The following is a 19,727-nucleotide window of genomic DNA, read 5'->3' as shown; positions in this document are numbered from 1 at the left end:
TTTCAATTCCTTGAAATATTAATTTTTAAAAAATGTAATACAGAAAAGATATCAAATTAAAAGACAAATGATCCTTTTAAAAATAGAAAGACCAAATATAAACAAAATTCATTTCTCTAAACCTTATGTGATGTTATTATTTTGAAAATATACTTATATTTAAAATTTGGTATCATTCTCAATAAATAAATTTGAAGGTAGTTTTAAAAAAATTAGACCTTCATTTTATAAATACAAAACCTTACATAACTTAAGTACAATTGTCAATAAACGTGAAAATAATTAATTTTATTCTTAATAAGGGCAAAAGTAATTAATTTTACTTATAATTGGGTCATGCAGAAATTTACTAACTGATGTCATGGAAACAATTGTGATGGTCGAGAGAAATGCCATTCTCCATAAAAAAACAAGAGTAATGTTTTTATATTACCTCTATACGAAGTAACACATTCCTCTCTATGAAGAAATTCCTTTGAAACAGAAAATATATCTGGAGGAATTACTTTACATTGGATAAACCAATAGTAAAGATCAAAAGGAATGGTAGTTGATATTAAAGGAATTGTCTCTACATGGCTTTCTTTACTTTGAGAACCAAATGAATAAAATTTGAAATAATAATGCGGCTTTACAAAATTGCTAAGTGAACCTATTTTTCCCTTTTCAGTATACAAAATTGAGCTAAGAACCCAACAATGAGCTCTACAGGTATTCTTTTTGACTGTATCCCACAAAAAGTAAGATCAGTACAAAAAACAAAGCGTGACAGCACAAAGAAGCATGCTTCAGAGTCTTCTGTTCAGATTAAACCATTAAATGAATATTCCATCGACATGAATGACTCCACTGTGCAGTCTGCATTCAAATATTGGCAAATAACTTACTCCTATTGCCACTCTTTTATCAGAATTGATATTCTGGTTTCAGAACCCAATAGGATCCATTTGATCCTTTATGCAGAGTCGCAATTTCCTTTAACAGATTCTTGAACAGGGCAAGATCTTCTGAGGGAATAAGTTTCCTGAAGTACTCAACAATGCTGGCTGAATCAGAACTACCCCCTCGCTGTTGTATAAAAGTGCAGATTTTCCGAATCAATACTTCAGGTTGTAATCCAGATGAAGTTGCAGTAGCCCTCGAGGATCTCACATCTATAGATCTTGCTTGACTCGAGGAACTTGAAAACGTACCAGACTGATGTTCAAGCCCGGCACCAATGGCTTTCTCTTGGTTACCTCTAATTTTAGCTAATAGTTCGACAGAAGATAATGCTTTACCAGAAGATGCCCCAGCAGCGAATCCATTTAACTTCGTAGCTCCCTTGCTGGGTAGTTCGTCAGATACCTTGCTTTTATTTACCAACAGGGGATTCATAGTTGAACCAAACTTCCGCCGAACAGATGATGGTGCACCAGCAGTTCCAGACCTTCCTGTCCACGTGGGAACAGATACACTATCATGGCTTCTGAGAATTCGTGACTGACGTAAAGCTTCTGCAGCTCTTCGTGCAACCTGGGATGCTTGCTCGTCAAGTCTCATCTTCTCCTCATCATGGGCATTCATGATCAAATCATGGTTCATGGCACTCTACCATCATAGAACGGGTTTATTACAAAGAAAACACAGAAAAATGAAGTACTAGAAGATAAAAAGCATCACTCCATAAATGAAACAGGCTAATATGGCAATATCACATTCTATAGTAGCCTGAGCCTCAGCATGGTAAATGTAATAAGTATAGTACAAAATCAAAACATATAGTATGCTTGCTTTGTTCATAATTATCTTAGTTCTTGAAGTTTACTCGTGGAACAGGGTGTAGTTTTCATAGAATTAGTCAAATAAACATAATGATGCATGATAAAATTGGACGTACACTGAAACACTCGTACGCAGAGAAGAAACTTACATGTATCCCATTGGCATCAAAAAGGCTTTTCAAAATATTTGTTTCATCATCAATCCCATTCTTAGGTTCAACCTTCTCTTTCCCCTTTCTCTCCAAAGATCCTCCCCCTGACTTGTCATCATTACTAACTGCAACATCTTCAGAATCCAGTTTGGCAGTTTGGCTATGTTCATACTCATCCTTATTTTTTTTCTGAGTCCCAATGACATTTATTTCTTCAGATATTTGACTAAAAATATTAGACGTTTCAGTTGACCCAGTTTCTCCATCCACATTAAGTATGAAAAGATCTTTCATATCCCGGGCTTTAAAGAACCTTTTCTGCTGTGGATTCTTCAATATCTTATTCGTAAGAAAATGTTTGTAAATCTGACGGTGATACACTTTCTCCTCTATAGTTCCACGTGTTATCAACCTATACACTGTTACATCCCGCTTCTGACCAATACGCCAAGCTCGCTCTCTGGCCTGTTAAAAGAAATGAGTATCTTATTACTAAACATTTTAGGATTTAAATTTGGAACCAGAACAATATCATCCATGATAATGAGAAAAAAGAAACAATTTCACAAACATAAACGTCAGACACGATTTACTCCAAAAACTAATTTGTTTAGTTAGATAGATGGTTAAGGATGGAAGAATGATATGATGAAAGAATCCACTGTATGCTTCCCCTTTCTACACCCCTTCATTCCTAATTTCCCTCCCCCGTGTTATTTCAATCCCCATGCCATAAAATATCTAAACCCAACTTTTGTTGTCTTCCTATGATTTATATAACCAAGTGGCTAAGTGAACATGGTGGAAGGGAAGTTTGTCAGTCAAATTTCAAAAAACTTCCACAAAAGGATGTATTCAGTACAAACTTACCTGCATATCAGTTGAAGGATTCCAGTCAGGGTCAAAGATAATCACCCTATCTGCACCTGTAAGATTGGTCCCCAAACCCCCAACTTTGGTCGTTAAAATGAAAATAAATATTTCACTTGAGGCATTAAATTCGTCCATTAAGGCCATTCTCTGTTTTACAGGAGTGAGACCATCCATTCTCCGATAAATGTGACCAGAAGTTGTCAAAAAATTCTCAAAAATGTCAAGCATTTGTTGGGTTTGAGTAAAAAGGAGAACCCGGTGACCCTGTTCCTTCCAAACATTAAGCACTTGAGCTACAACTTTCATTTTCCCACTACGTTCTGGATTTCCGTAATCTGGATCACTGAAGGCATGATCCCTTTCAAGTAGATCAGGGTGGTTACAGATCTTGCGCATCACATCAATTCCATAAAGAGAATTCCTGTGTCCATCCAATATTTGCTCCACATCAGTGCTAGCTAAAAATGCTCTGTAAGCAGATATTTGTTCTGGTGTAAGGCTGCAAAATAGAACATGCTCCGTCTTCTTTGGAAGTTGGGCATTCACATCAGCCTTCATTCGTCGGAGAAGATAAGGCATGATTAAATCACGTAGCACCACAGCACACCTAAAAATGACAGCTATATTAATATTATTTGGTATTTTAGGTTTACCTTGAAAGTCAACTACTTCAATATCCCTAAATGAAATAAACAAACAATCTAATTAAAGATATTCATCAAAGACTTCTTTTGCTTCATATTCCCACTACATCAAAGGATCAGGATTGGTTACCTGTTGTAACTTATTATTAAAACAATACAGTCCCTTAAATTTTATGTTTGAAGAATTACAATTTAGAAATTCCTGGAAAAAACATTTCCAGTTTATGAACAAAAGACATCCATATTTTAACCATGTATTCACCAAATTAAGGTGCTATATGAAATACTACTTGGATAAATTTCGAATTGTTCTTCTCCCACTTCATAAAACATTGGTAAACTTTCTACTGATAATAAAAAGGATACGAAAACTGGCAACCTTGAACATACCCTCAATTCAATTGGATGTATTCGGGTACACCCATAAATCTATCAGTGAGCAATTTCCCCTTCTGGCACTGTTATTAAAATTGGTAATGGAATTCAATAATCAGGGAGGAAAATTGCACCAGTAAAAGCTTTGTTTTAATGGTTAAATTAAATATTTGGTCTCTATATTTGACACCATTTGTTATTTTGGTCCCTACATTAAAAAAAAAAAACTCTACATTTTAGTTGTTACATAAAAAAATGTTTATGAAATGGTCCCTATTATTGTCAGCCAGATTACAACAGTGCTATACATTTGTCTGAAATGCCGGTAGGGGGTCAACTTAAATAAAAAACATTTAACACTTTTATAACTTTGGTTAATGGCAGGAACCATAGAAACCAAATTTACCCTTTGCCCCAACAAAAAAAAAATATTGACCCACCTGTATGCCGTGGATACTTGCAAAGGTGAAGCATTTGCATATCCGCCAACTGATATAGGAACTGCAAATTCAACTTCAAATACAGGCAAAACACCCAATTTTCCAGGAAAAACAAAATCAAACAATGACCACAGTTCAGTCAGCTTATTCTGAATAGGTGCACCAGTCATTATGATACGATGTACAGTTTGTAGCTGCTTGCAAACAAGGGTAACTTCAGCATTTGGATTCCTTATTTTATGCCCTTCATCAAGAACTGCATAACCCCATTCAATGTCAAGCAACTGATCCCCCAATATTCTGAGCTGCTCAAAAGTGGTGATAAGTAATCCAGACTCTGACCTCATGACACGATTTATCAGGGATTCCCATTTTTTTGTGTTTCTAGATGGGACACTTTTCTCATAATCATTGTCACTTGAACTATTGCTTTCACAGTCTGTTTCTTCGGATTTAGCTTGCTTCTTTCTAGGAGCACAATCGTGAGCCGAATCGTGTAAAAGCTCTACATGGAATTTTGGGTACCACTTGTTAGCTTCCCTTTTCCACTGTCGCAAGAGTGTAACAGGGCAGACAATAATGCTGGGTTTGTACATGCCACTAAAGTGCAATGCACCAAGAAACGATAAGACCTGGACAGTTTTACCAAGTCCCATCTCATCACCAATAATTCCACCAGCTCTTTGGCAATGCAATTCCCACAGCCACTGAACACCAACCTTTTGATAGTCAAACAGAGCTTCAAATATCTTATCAGGGATTTTCAGCCCACCTTCTAATGTTACATACGAAGATTCATGATCATCAAATTCAATGTCTTGTTCTTCTAAATTTTCAAAACTGGAAGTATCCAAGCAACCATCTGCGTTTTCTGCTTAAAAATATCAAAAAATTGAATTATGTTATGAACAAAAACAGAATTGTATATAATTCTATTGCAAACCAAAATTCTAGAGTGAAATAAAAGTGGAACCAGTTTATGATGCATCACATAATATTTCCTCACATTAACAGATGGCCAATGCACATGCTTTATTTGATCAGATTTTTTTTTTCAGAATATTTTGAAAAGGGAATACTGATCTAGGAAAAAAGTTGAATGTATAAGTCAATGAATAATCCATTATCAACACATAACTTACCTATTCACATACACTCTTACTCGGCAAAAATTTAGAGTGAAAATCAGGCATTTTAAAACTGCAAGCAACAAACACTTGTAGCACTAAAAACAAAGGCACGTCACCATTTGCATATAATTAAATGCTGGATAGCAAATAACAATAATAACAAAAGATATATTCATGTTAAAATTTTTAAAATATAACCCAATGCAACAAGTTTGAATGATTCCTCCATATTGGCATCTCTAACAAACACATTGTCAAAACTTAATATGAAGTTATATGTAAAATCAAAATATTTTTTGGCTCCTCTGAGAATTTGAATACATCATGGGGCTTGCATCTTTACTACTATATAGGAAACTTAATGAAGTTATAAGAGCACATATTGACTTAATTTTTCATATTATCTTTTACCTTTCTATTGTTGTCCAGGTAAATAAGAATTCAATCCATTTTTTCAATAAGAATGTTACATTTTAAGCATACCACTTTCTTCCAGACGTGTATCCTCACAAGAAACACGCTTGGTCCACTTCCTACCAGGCGCGGGTCTCCTCTTTTTCCTTTTCGAATCTTTATTTAGCTCCACCTCTCTATCTAGAGGTTTGGAAGATTGTAGCGGTTTCTTGAGCCTTCGAAATGGAAAAGTGGGTGCATCAAGCTTTGGGGCATCTTGAGGCTCAAGCAGCTTGGTGGTTGGGCGAGATCTTGCGGCCTCATACATGGATTTGGCAGCTCTTTCAACGCTGGCAGCAGCAAGATCACCATCAGTTTCTTCCTCATCAGCATTATGACTAGTTGATGTTTCTAGTTGATGAAAACGGCGCTCAAAGCCCTTTAACTTATGAAAAGGGGTTAAAATTCCTTTCCTCACCAGTTCATCCCTTTCCTAAATCATATGAAGTAGTAGAAAATGAGTTCTCTGTTTCTACCTCCACCAAGTATTATATCCTTAAAATTTGGTACTCTCTTAGTACTTAATAGAAAACGAGTTCTCTACTTTTAACCACCAATTCTTTTGGACCAAAAAAATAACAAACCAGGACAAAAAATATAAGATTATTAAAAGTAAAACTCACTGTTTCAACAAAGCCGGCAGAGGCTGCATCTAGAACAGTATCAAAATCAACATCATCATCAAACGAAACTTTCTTAAGTCGTTTTCCCTTGCTTTTGTCTTCTTCAACCTTCCTCTTGGGCTTACGTTCTTCCCTAACTAAACTTAAGATCAATTGTTCATCCTCAACACTTTTGGAAGCATCATCCTTGGACAAATTAACAAGATTTTTCTCTAGTTGAGCTTTCGTCTTCTTCAGACTCCTCAACCTATCTGCAGCAAGAACACATTGAAGGTTTGAATTGTTGGAGGAATCACCCTCAGCAGTCCCTGGCACCAAGCCGTCTTCACCAGCATCACAACATTCTTCATTATTTTCCACATTTCTCAACCGCTCAACTGTGGAGGCAACCGCATCAATTTCAAATTGAACAGCTCTCAGCTTCTGATGAAGTTCAGCTCTAGCATTAGCCGATGGATCGACATTTTCAGTTAAATCAGAACGTTCTTCCTTGGCACTACCTTCACCTTCAGTAACGGTCACTGAATCATTCTTAGTAGCCTACAAGTTAAACATCTTCTACCGTCAAATCGTAAGGTTTTGTTTCAAGTGAACATCACGTGGCTATTAATTTCAACACCGAGTTCTAAATTAAACTTGCACATCAATTTCAAAGGAAATAGAAGCAGTGAAACTCAAACTAAAATGCAGATAACAAATAAAAAAGGTGAAGAGGCAGAAACTGATTATATATACCTTTTCCAAAACGTCGCGTTCAATGTCTTCTGGATTGGCAGACTTTACGCCCAAACTAGAGAGCAAAATTCGATCCTCCTCTTCCTCCATCGAATTGTTTAAACGTTAGCGAATTCTCGGGGTTATCATCGTGACCTAGCTGCCAAAACAGAAAACGTTGAAAATTTTAACCGAAACTCAAGAGCGTTCAATTTCTGTTCGACGATTCCGATTCAAATGAAAGAAGCTTCTTCATCTTCTACAATTCCCGTTTCGGAGAGAAGAGTGGGTGAGACCTTCGTGGAGTTTTGTTTCCGTTTCAACCCCCTATTTCCCCCCCTGTGGTGATGCCACGTCTTAACGCAGGGACGAATCGTCGTCTTGCTTCTTGCGCAAGATTACACTTGTGTTGTTTAATCAGAATTCATTTAACAATTCTTTTGACAAGTCTAAAACCCTCTCTTCTCCTTCAAACCCTTATGTGATTATCAATACCTAACACTTTGTGTACATAAATAATTTTTTTGTTTTTTTGTTTTTTTTTTATTTCCCTTTAATTTTGGGCAATTGCTAAGATATTTTTATGATACTACTAGTCTAGATAAAAAATAATTGTACCAAGAAAAGAGATAAAAAAAAAAATACTATGAAATATAAAAAAATATTAGAAAGTAGTAAGGAATAAGATTTTTCTAAAAAAAATGAGTTTTTTTATCAATAAAATATTTATGTCATTATGTAAAAGGAGACAATTTTTTTAATACCACCTTTAATGTTATATTTTGTTTGAAATATTTATCCTTTAATAAAAGGATACATTCCATGTAATTATTTACATTGTAATTTATAACTAAATAATTTATTTTTAATAAATAAAAATATTTTTTACTTAATAAAAGACTGTACAATTATTCTTTCTAATTATAATTGCATAATTTTTTGCATTTAAAATAACTAATACACATGTATTTTAAATTTTTAAATCATTTTTTATTTTTATTTTTTTAAAATTCGATTGTTTAGATTACAGAAAACATGTCTTTCTACTAGTATTAGATCAAGCAAAAGGTGAATTAACAATTTTACGGATACATTTTTTATAACGATAATACATAGGAAAGAGAATATTAATAATACATTATCTAAAATATTTTAGTATTGATTAAAATTTATTAAACATTATAAATTTTAAGAAATTCTATTACTTTCTTTTATTTAATGAATCTCCCACTTAATTTTATAGTTTCTAATAAAATTTAACAAATAACAAAAGGAGATTTAAAAAGTGTCTAATGTTGTTACTGTTGGCAGCTTTATAAAGTGTCTAATGTAAATCAAATTATCATTAGACTAAATATTTAGATATCACTATTTTTATTAAATATGAAGACTATAGTTAGAAGAAATACTCACGGAGTTCGACTGAGACCGGTTGAACGATGCGTAGTTCCATTAAGCACCGAAAAGCGGTAGGTGGAAGTGACGACGTGTTCGTCGTTTCTTCACACAGGCACTGATGACGTGTATGTTTTCTATTGGCGCTGAATTGGAACCCAAGAGAGTATGAATACCTCTCTCTCTTCAATGGCGGAGTACTCGCTAACAATGGCGGCAGCAGATGAAGATTCCCTTGGAATTCGCGTTCGCGGGATGCAATTTTCCTACGAAGCGCAACAGCCGCCGCTCTTTCTCGACTTCAAACTCAACGTCGAGCCTGGATCGCGGTGCCTCCTCGTCGGTGCCAACGGATCCGGTAACCTAACGATTCAACTTCGCATTCATTGTTACTGTTATTATTATTGTTACACGTGCAAGGATTTCAATTCGTTAATTGCGTTTGTGCAGGTAAGACGACTTTGCTGAAGATTCTAGCGGGGAAGCATATGGTTGGAGGAAGAGACGTTGTGCGCGTGTTGAATGGTTCCGCTTTTCACGACACTCAACTCGTCTGTAGCGGAGATCTCGCTTATTTGGGCGGATCCTGGAGCAAAAACGTTGGCTCCGCTGTAAGTTTTTTTTTATTAATATATATATTGTTTTCTTCATGATTTTTGGATGTGGTTATGAATTGGAGTAAACTTTCCATTTTTCTTGCGTTTACAGTTTGTTAATCACCATTCGTTCACTTATAGATATAATTATCTTTGAGCATAATGCCGTGAATTTTGTGCTAGTCTGTTTGGATTGTTTAATGGAGAAACTATATAAGCTTCTGAATATCGCACCCGAACTTATGGAACTCCTTTGTGTAGTCTTCGAATTTTCTTTAGAAGGTTTTAACTGCCTAGTGTTGTTTCTTGGTGACTGTGCGGATGTATTTCCTGCTTATCTTGTGAGCTACTTACAAGGTTTGCTGTGAGCCAGTGTTTGCCCTTTTTGCTATGGAAGATACTTTCAAGAGAGATGCTAGCAACACTCTCTTTATACACTCCTTTTGAATGCACTTTCCATTATTAGCTAAGACGTATTAGAAATTCACAATTTTCTGTGAGTTCCATTCTATACACTCTATTGAATGTACTCTCTATTATTAGCTAAAATTTATTAGAAATCACAATTTTTGCGAGTTTTACTTTTTGTTAAATGATTTTTTTTTCTTGATTTTGTAAGTTTCAATATATTTTAACTAATAACGAATTGCAGTGTGTTAAAAGACATCTATTGGAGACTGTGTTGCTAACACTCTTCTACTTTCAACTTTGTTTTAAGCCAGTGTCAAGTTTCCTTTCCTTCTTGGTGACTGTTTTTTCTGGAATACTAATGTAGTGAGTTTGGTAGGAGAATAGGTTTTACCGTCCTCTCTTCTATCATGTTGTTTATCTATAATAATAAGGTGTAAATCATCTAAAGTCGAGTGGTTTTCTTTCTTCATAGACTAGAATAGGTGCTTGTAAATGGTATTGTGTGAATTAAGAAAAATATAATCTTGTGACCTAAGTTCACTCATAGATTTTATCTGTTTATAATATGTTCCTTTAAATTAGGAAGCTTGAGTATGTCGTAGGCCTCTCTTGTAGTATAGATTAGTCGCACAGCCTTTGTGTTCTCTTTGGCCTGAACTATTAACTACAGTTAGATTTCTTCTAAACAGCCATGTCTTGTCAACCTGGTCCATAATGTGGGCTTTTGGTCCTAACAAGAGCCTGATGTTCATGAATTACAATTCACAGTAACCCACTTCATGGCCCCAGTTCTCTAATAGTTTTCTTTTGACACAATTGTTGTGTTACTGATTTTTCTTCGTATAACTTTGGGTGGTGCGTTTACAGAAGAATTGAACCTAAATCAATCTTTTTTTTTTTAAGCTTTGATTAATTTCATTACCAGCACTTATGTAGTTGCTAATATATTCAGGGAGAAATTCCGCTTCAAGGAGACTTCTCTGCTGAACATATGATCTTTGGAGGTGGGTTTTTAGATGGAGTTGTCTTTATTGCCAAAATTATTTGTTTCTCCATTTTTTTATTTGTAAATATCAAGAGAAAAGCTAATCATCATCTCATGTCTGCATCTGGCTTCTGTAATGTTGCATTAGAGCTTCTATATGATAATTAACAATTCAAATTCAAATGTTATCTGGCCCTGATGTATTATAGAACTATGGTGTTCTCTACTTTTATCAGTTGAGGGTGCTGACCCAGATCGGAGAGACAAGTTAATTGAGCTGCTTGATATCGATCTGCAGTGGCGAATGCACAAGGTATCTGATGGGCAGCGGCGTCGAGTGCAAATCTGTCTCGGTCTTCTTTATCCATATAAGGTATTATTTTGTCTATGTACTTCAACAGGTCAAATCAAACCGAATTATATAACTAGAACCCTTGATTGACACTTCAGGTTCTCTTGCTTGATGAGGTCACTGTTGATCTGGATGTTGTTACTCGGATGGATTTATTGGACTTCTTTAGGGAAGAATGTGAACAGGTATTTGCATGCTCTGTCTATATACCTGCTTAAACACACTAGATATGCAAATGAGAAAACGTAACGAGGATGGCCCCAATGTGCATTAGATGATAACTGGTCCTTATTAAATTGATAATCATATTAAAATATAATGATATGAATTTGATCTTCTATTCCTACAAGCGACGAAGTATACTGGATAGATTATTATCTCTTAAAGAAAGGTGATAAATACCCATTTTGCAAAGGCTGGAATCTTGGGGTAAAAAACAATGCTTATATTATTTTATTTTTCTTTTTGTAGAGAGAAGCTACAATCGTATATGCAACTCATATTTTTGATGGACTAGAGACATGGGCAACTCATTTGGCATACATACAAGATGGTGAACTGAGAAGAGCAGAAAAGATATCAGATGTCAATGAGTTGAAATCTTCAATTAATCTGCTGTCTGTTGTTGAGGCCTGGCTCCGTGCTGAAACAAAGGTTGTAAAAAAGAACCCTGTCCAAAAGACTTTTGCTAGTAATCCATTCTTTTCATCCAGACACATGGCGTACTATCGATAGTCTTTATGACAATTTCATGTGAAAATAATTTGAGTAAAAAATACAAGTAATTCATTCTTTTATGCTTGTGGTTGCTTATATTTTCAACATTTGTTCTGGAGTATCTATACTTGTAAACTAGCCTGAATCGAAGTTTTATAATATTTGGAAGCACCATGGAATCATGGGTTGGCTGATAACTTGTATTCCGTTGTCACACCATAAATGAAGGCTACTTACTAAGGATAAATACTTTTGCTAGCATGATGCTTTATTTTTTAAGCTGTTACAGACTTCTACGTAGTACTTCCTTGTCACAAGTTTAAGAGGAAAGATGATAGGATGGCCTCAAGAGGTCCAAGCGGCTTAAGGTTTTATTCGATGATCTCAAAATATTAAAAATAGTATTTAGAATATTATTTAGTTTATATTATTATTTCCTAGAGTAAAATTATGAAACTTATAGGGTAATATATAGTTGTTGGTATACTTTAGGTTCTATGAGTATATGTTGTGTTCAATATCATCAATCATAGCTGCAATTGTAGTGTTTAGGTATTTTAGAGTAGCTTATTGATAAGAAGCAAGAGCTAGGTAAACTTTAAAACTAAGAAACTAGTATTAAAGCTAAAGAGAAAGATTAAACTCATAAATTTTTTTGTGGGATCTGTATTTCAATTAATCTAATCCATCATTAGGTTTAGATGATTTATCATCTCCAATTTTGATCATCCATTCAAAGAATTCTTGAATTTCTCTTGTCAAATTTAATATGTTGTAATATTTCCAATGATTTTTTTTGTATCAGCAAACAATGTTTCCAATGATAGGAAGCACTAATTGTTTCATAACAATGTTCAATATGCTTCCTCCAAGAATTACAATTAGGATATGCCTAAAATCACCTTTCAAAACTATTACTTTTCCACCAGGTTCAGAGTTAAGTTTTTTCTTTCTTTCTCATCATGTCATTCAAAGTTTTGTCTAATGCTTAAAAAAAAAAAATTATGTCACTGGTGTTTAATTCCAAATAATAAACTCAATATATTGTAATAATCCAGAAACTTCACCTCCTTGTTGAGTGTTACAAACTTAATTATCTGGTGTGAGTTTTGGAATCTTAAAGTTTGAGTGTGTTGTTCTTCTTCCTAGTAACAAGAAATGTGTGATTCCACTTGATACCACAATTTAAACAATTTTCTATTGAGATTGTAAATTGATATTAATCTCTTCCACTTGGATTTCCACTTCATCACTACAAAAAAAAAAATAATGAAATAGAAACCAATTTTAGTTTTAGAGACAAAAAATAATTAGTTGTTATAGTGACTAAATTAGATACTATTAGTTTCTATTATTGTTAAATAGTTTCTAAATTGATATCTAATTAGCAGCAAGTAAGGTTTTTCTACTAAACTTAGAATCTAAATAATAATTGGTAGTTAAAACTTTGGTAGCTAATTAGATACCAATTTAGAAACTATTTAACAATAATAGAAACTAATTTAGAAACATTTTTTTTTAATTTCTAAAATGGTCTCTAATTTAATCACTATAACAACTTATTATTTTTTTATTTATAAAATTGGTTTCTATTTCATGATTGTAGTAGATGTTTTTCATCGATCCGTTATAACAAATAAAAAGAACATAACTTCTCTTTCTTGTTGACAGTCTAAATTATTTTATAAAAAAAAATCCGTTCATCCATAAAATTTATAAGATGTAAAATCATATTAGATTAGTCTAATACAAATAATTTTCTTAGTGATCATGTATACATATAATTCAAAAAAATATATTATTGTAAGGGGATTAAAGTTTCACTTGAGCTAATGATGTTGGTATATTATGCTATAATCAAGTTCTGCATATATCAACCTCTTTCCTAAATATGTTGTAATAAAACCATTATGATAAGACATAGATGGATAGACTTTTGACTATATATTATAGAATATAAATTTATTGTACTTCGGGTATTCTCACTTTTTTTTTCTTTTGGCATATAAAATTTCATTTGAAATTCATTCTCAAGTCCTCTTCCACATATCTTTTGGTTTATTTATAAAATTAGATAAAATTATAGTTATACACAATTTTCTTATATAATGTCTTGAACCCCAATCATTTGCTTCTTTAATAGCTTCTACATATTTTTGTATGTATCGTTTGCTATAAACCCTTGTGCAAAATCATGCTTATCTAAATGTGGAATATGTAAATCATGTTTCTTTAAATGTGGAATGTATTATGTTATGAACATTTATGTCGATATGACAAAGGTCATTTTACAGTTGTTAGCATTCTTTGTTTATAGAAAAGTTCTTCAAAGTACTTAGTGATATCCCAATTAGTTATTCTTATGCAAATCATGTTTGTCGTATAGATATGACAAAGGTCATTTTACAAATGATAGCATCCTTAATATAAAAGTTCTCCAAAGTACTCGGTGGTACCTAAATTAGCTATCCAATGATATTTCCTTTTCTCGTAGGTTTCCAACATCTTTTTTTTCACACAAACAATCTTTGAAAAAACTTACTCATGTTAGATCTCTAACCTCTTGAAATTTTTTGTTACATTCCATCCAAGATGTGAACATCCATGGTGTAATACTTCGTTTAGAAATTATATCATCAATGTGATCTTCATCTTTAAAATATAAAGCCCACTTATTTAGTAGATGAAAAAAAAAGTCTTTTTACTACATTCCTTCCATAAATAAAACATGAAAATTATTCTCCAACATACTTTGACAAATAGAAATAACTACAATTTAGATATTATTTTATGTCATCTATATAATGATCTAATAAAAAAATATGAAAAATAAAAAATGAGATGAACATTTAATTTAATAAAAAAATTTAACTTAAAAAATATGAAAGTCTAATATTAGAAAAAAAAATTGTTTTAAGTATTTTTTATCAATAATAAAAAAACAAAATTAACAGAAACACTTAAAATGTTTCAATCCTGAGATAAACCAGACCTACCCAAACATATAACCTACAACAATGATAAAAAAAACTTACCTAAACTAATACAGATATTTAGGGGTGACAAAGTGGGCCGGTTCATCTCGCTTAGACACGCAAAATGCGGGTCGGGTTGGTCCGCCCCGCATACAAAATGCGGGCTGGTTTTCATGACCCGCTCCGCGTGCAAGTTGGCCCGCGGGCTTGTGGTCTGGTTCGCTTTTTTTTTTTTGAATGTAGAGGAGGAGTGGAGGTAGTAGCGGAGCGGTAGTAGCGCGCGACAGTTGCAAGCGAAGCCACGCGGAGTCGCAAGCGGACCAAGCAGCGGCACTGCAAAGGATAGTGTGTCGTGTGTTGTGTGCGTTTTTTTAACAAGGTAACTGCGTTGTGTTTTGAGGAAAAACCTAATTTTCTTTCACTCAAAGTTGTCACCCTCCACTAAATCATTGTTGTCAAGTCAATTAATTTTTTTATTTTTGCGAACTAACAGGCCAGCTCGCCCTGCTCCACTGCTGGCTCACACAGACCACAGGTTATGTGAGACGAACTAATACGAGTCAACAGGTTGAAAACGTCAGGCCTGCGCACTTTGCCACCCAAACAGATATTCAATCTCATACAAAACCAACAAAGTGACACCTCTAATCCTTCCTCAAACAAAACCTCTAAAGCCAAATTGAATGTTGCAGCATATTATATTATACCCAAATCCTATTCTTTCTGTGCCTCTTATTTTCCTTCCTTTCTACAAAGCCAACTTCTTCCTGCACCATATCAATTTAAACCTCCATCTTATTATTTTTCAAATTTTTTAAAATTATCTTCTATTCTGGATTTGAAATCCAGTATTAAAAAAATATAATTCAAAAATCAAAATTTCATTTTGAAAAATAAATCCAAAACATAAAATATACATTTTAGAAAAAAAAAAATATGGAACACAATACATTCCAGAATTTTTTTTCCAAAATTCAAAAATGTGTTCCCAAAACTCAAATCTGGAAATGTATTTTGAAAAAAAAAATTATAATACAAAATCTGAAAATACATTCTGAAAAAAAATTCAAAATTAAAAAATGTGTTATAGAAAAAAAAAATCTATTAAAAAATGTGTTCTAAATATTTCAAATAAATAGTTTTGAAAATATATTATTTTATCCACACCCTCCTTTTATTAAGGTTATTTTTGTCACTTTCAATAAGATTGAGTGAAAATCGGAATTGAAAATTTGATATCACTACAAGAAAATCATATAATAGAAACCAATTTTAGAGACAAAAAAATAATTAGTTGTTATAATAACTAAATTAGAGACCATTTTAAAAATTAAAAAAACTTTTGATTTCTAAATTAGTTTATATTATTGTTAGATAGTTTCTAAATTGGTATCTAATTAGCTACCAAAGTTTTTACTACTAAATTTAGAATTTAAATAATTGGTAGTTAAAATTTTGATAGTTAATTAGATACCAATTTAGAAACTATTAACAATAATAAAAACTAATTTAGAAATCAATTTTTTTTAGTCTTTAAAATGGTCTCTAATTTAGTCAATATAGCAACTAATTATTATTTTTTCTAAAATTGGTTTCTATTTCATGATTTTCTTGTAGTTTATGGTATCGCTAAAATTTGCCTCTATAAAATGGGCACATTATTTTCTTAATAAAAACACACTAAAAATATTTTATTTATTTATTTTCTATCACTTAAATGCATGAGAGTAAAATTTAGAAAATATTTTTTTTTTCTTTAGGGTTATCACAGTAAATGTATTGATGATATCATTATTTTCTTAAATTAAGAGATAAATAGAGGATTATCTCAAAACAAGTGTTTTTATTGGGTTTGCAACTTTTAAATTTAAAAAAGAGGATTACTAAATAGCATGAAAAATCACCACATTAATTAGTCACAATAAAAAGCCTTCATATAATTGGAAAATTAATGAGTAGAAATAAAAATAAACTTTTGATGGAAATGATCCAAATAATTCATCAAGAGTTTCCTCCAATGAGTTTTCATGATATTTAGTATTTCTCTTTTGAAAAGAAAGGGATGTGTTACTTATATGTGAGGAGAATATAAAAGAGGGTGCATTAAAGGAATTGATCATGCTGTTTAAAACTCTTACATGATGTTTAATGGAAGATGATGAAGCATAGGGATTATTTACATCAAAAAACAAAAACAAAAACAAAAAAATGTTGAATAATTCATAGCTTAAGTAAAATTATGAGTATTTTCTTTCATATCTTAAAACCTTTTAATGATTATTTATGGTTTTAAATATTTTTCATATATTTTTAAGCATTATAAAATATCGTAATATAGAACTCAGACATGATCTCTTCTTCTTTTTTACTGAAAACTAATTATCTTTATAGTCGAAAACTATGAAGATCATTCTTGAAGACAAAAATATTAAAATGTTTCACATTTATCCTTACCTAGTATTTATTACTAAATCACATGTACATCTTGTGATATTATCATTAATCTTTGGGATTCTTGATTTCTCATGTCACTCCTTACATATGTAAGATCATAGAGAATATTAATATTTAGATTATGTAGATACCGCAAGCTTAGAATACGAACAAATAAATTGTTGTATAGATTCATAAATAACCTAATAATATATAGTTAATGTACTTATTAGTCATAAAGACAGAAAACCTATGCGTAAGTGTATATCTCATAATTGAGTCAATGACAATTATGAATTAAACCATATACTCATAGTTTATATGACTATCATACAATCAATTCAAGGTCGTAAAAATATCTATAAATACTAACTTTTAAGGAAGTACAGTTCTTTATATTATATACTCTTAATTTACATACTTTGTGCATCTATCACCATCAGTGTCCGTCCTCTTACTTATTTAAACATCGAAAAGTCTTTATCAGATGAATTTCTCCCAAATTATCTGGAGATCAACTAAGATCGTTTACACTAAAAAATATCAAAAACCTCACCCAGACAACACATTTCTAATAACAATAGTTGTGATTTTAAACACTAATAATAAAAATATCATACAAATATAAATAATATGACACTGAAATATTTCATATGAAATATTTTACAATTACTTTAATATTTACACTACAAAAATATACGTAGCACCTCACTTATTGATAGTGTAGTATCATACTAGTCTGAACAACTATAATATATTACAATTTTTTTTAACAAGGATTTTATTTTTCATTGACGATTATTTAAAGCACCAAACAATTTACCTATGATCTTTTACCATCTTTGTTCACACGAAATATTCAAATCACAGTGATATCCATGTAAGATTTTAATTATATTTTTTTCTGATTAAAAAAAATAAAGTTGAGATAAATTAACTATTCTTTCTTTTTTTCTTATACGTTTGGTTAGGTTTGGAAAATTTGCGGTCCAAACAAAGTTTATTTGTACATGCCAAAAGCTTCCAATTTAACGTTTTTTTGGGGTAACTAATATAACCCCACACACAAATTCTAATAACTAAATAAATTCTACAATAGGTAAATAGAATTCAGTAAAATAACTCTTATATTTTATTTTTAGTATAATAAAATATCATAATATTAGTACAAAAAATTAATTTTATAAGTGTGTTTAAAATTTATTATTTATTAATAGTTAAGGTAATTCAATATATGATTTTGTAATTGTCATGTTTGATAGAGAAAATATTCATCTTATACAATTAATTTTGAAGGAAATCTTTAACTTTTTATTTGTTGCTTAGTAGATTTAAAATATTTTAGTATTTCATTTAATATTAATTATCTATTAAAATTAGTTTTTCTTTTAATAAAAAAAGTACAATTACTAAAACTAAATACGTCTTACTTGTATTAATCATTAATCATTAGTCATTAGTAAAAGTAATTTAATTTTTCTGCAGGAATCAAACCCAAATTTACTGAGATCATTAATCATTAGTAGAGTTTAAATAAAATTAACAGAATTAGAGTTGTTATATTAATATTATAATTTGTTATTATATTAAAAACAAAATATGTCCATATTTATTAAGTGATATTTTTGGTAAAGTGTTAGCAATTTTTTTTTCTTAATAAAAGAAGGAACAAAATCATTTCAAACTTAGCATACATCTATAGGCATATATGACCTTCCCTACCTAAGTAGAGTTACGTTTCCGAATATAAAAAGAAAAAAAAAATCACGCGTTTTGATTTTAATTTGTAAGCATTGATGTTTAAACTTGAATAATTAATTAAAATGTCATCATAAGCATAATTATTTAAAGAGTTAATAATTTCATATAGAAATTAATTAATTTACCAACAATAAATAACTATTAAAACATTATATTTGAACGTATATTAATGCAGAAAGAACATTCAACCTCCTAAACTACTTTACATAATTTGTATAATTTCTAAAATAATATTATTACTATTGAATGATTTTTTTAATGATATTATATATATATATATATTATTTCAAATTAAGGGACAAGGACAACACTACCAAAATTATATATATATATATATATATATATATATATATATATAAAATTCAAATTTTAGATTAAAAAAATTATATTTATAGGGTTAAATTAGTCTCTAAACTAAATAAGAATGGAAACATGATAAATGAAATTATAAATCATTAATCAATTTAGTTCTTTAAATTATAATGGTAAGTCAAATTGATTCCTAAAATAAAAATAACCTAATTTCACTTTTTGCTCAACCTTCAAAATTTTACATTTTTTCCATTCATTTAGATCCTAAAATTACATTTGAATTTTCTTTTTGACACATTTTGCCTTTAAAGTGCAATAAAACCTTTAGAAGAAGATGGTAGAAGTGTTGCAGGTAGGTTTGAATAATTGACTCCTACTTTTCCAGTCAATTTCAACCAATCAAAATACATATATTAATTAAATAAATCATTCATAACTTATTCAATAATTTCTTCTCACATTTTCCTATTTTTTCTTTCATCTTGTTTCATATAAAGACATCAAGACAAAATTTGATCCTAAATATATGATTGGAAGCTTGACACTCCAATTTCAAAATAACATTCAACTCACACCTTCATAAATTATTATTTATATTATAATAGAATATTCAATTCTTGTTT

At 31.2% G+C, this 19,727-nt stretch overlaps 2 protein-coding genes across 3 annotated transcripts; one reads left to right on the top strand and one right to left on the bottom strand.

Annotated features, from left to right (window-relative positions):
- Positions 1-528: 528 nt before the first annotated feature.
- LOC137829965 (protein CHROMATIN REMODELING 8) lies at positions 529-7,654 on the bottom strand. 2 transcript variants are annotated; one of them, XM_068637016.1, is made up of 7 exons: positions 7,189-7,654; positions 6,454-6,993; positions 5,861-6,263; positions 4,248-5,118; positions 2,786-3,395; positions 1,913-2,380; positions 529-1,590 (listed from the first exon to the last, which is right to left on the bottom strand). In XM_068637016.1, the coding sequence occupies exons 1-7, from the start codon at positions 7,276-7,278 to the stop codon at positions 907-909; spliced, it is 3,666 nt and encodes a 1,221-aa protein (XP_068493117.1). In that variant the 5' UTR covers positions 7,279-7,654; the 3' UTR covers positions 529-906. The 2 variants fall into 2 exon arrangements, with proteins under 2 accessions (XP_068493117.1, XP_068493116.1); XM_068637015.1 differs by having other exon boundaries at positions 4,248-5,121; positions 7,189-7,649.
- An 854-nt stretch (positions 7,655-8,508) lies between these two features.
- LOC137829963 (ABC transporter I family member 21) lies at positions 8,509-11,870 on the top strand. Its single transcript, XM_068637013.1, has 6 exons — positions 8,509-8,920; positions 9,013-9,173; positions 10,522-10,573; positions 10,791-10,927; positions 11,005-11,091; positions 11,378-11,870. Exons 1-6 carry the CDS (start codon positions 8,731-8,733, stop codon positions 11,639-11,641), a joined length of 891 nt encoding a protein of 296 aa, XP_068493114.1. The 5' UTR covers positions 8,509-8,730; the 3' UTR covers positions 11,642-11,870.
- The last annotated feature ends 7,857 nt before the right edge of the window (positions 11,871-19,727 follow it).

This window comes from Phaseolus vulgaris, chromosome 7, assembly GCF_000499845.2.
Source record: "Phaseolus vulgaris cultivar G19833 chromosome 7, P. vulgaris v2.0, whole genome shotgun sequence".
Classification (NCBI taxonomy): Eukaryota; Viridiplantae; Streptophyta; class Magnoliopsida; order Fabales; family Fabaceae; genus Phaseolus; species Phaseolus vulgaris.
The sequence above is the reverse complement of the archived record's forward strand: the minus strand, read 5'-3'. Positions and strand labels throughout refer to the sequence as shown.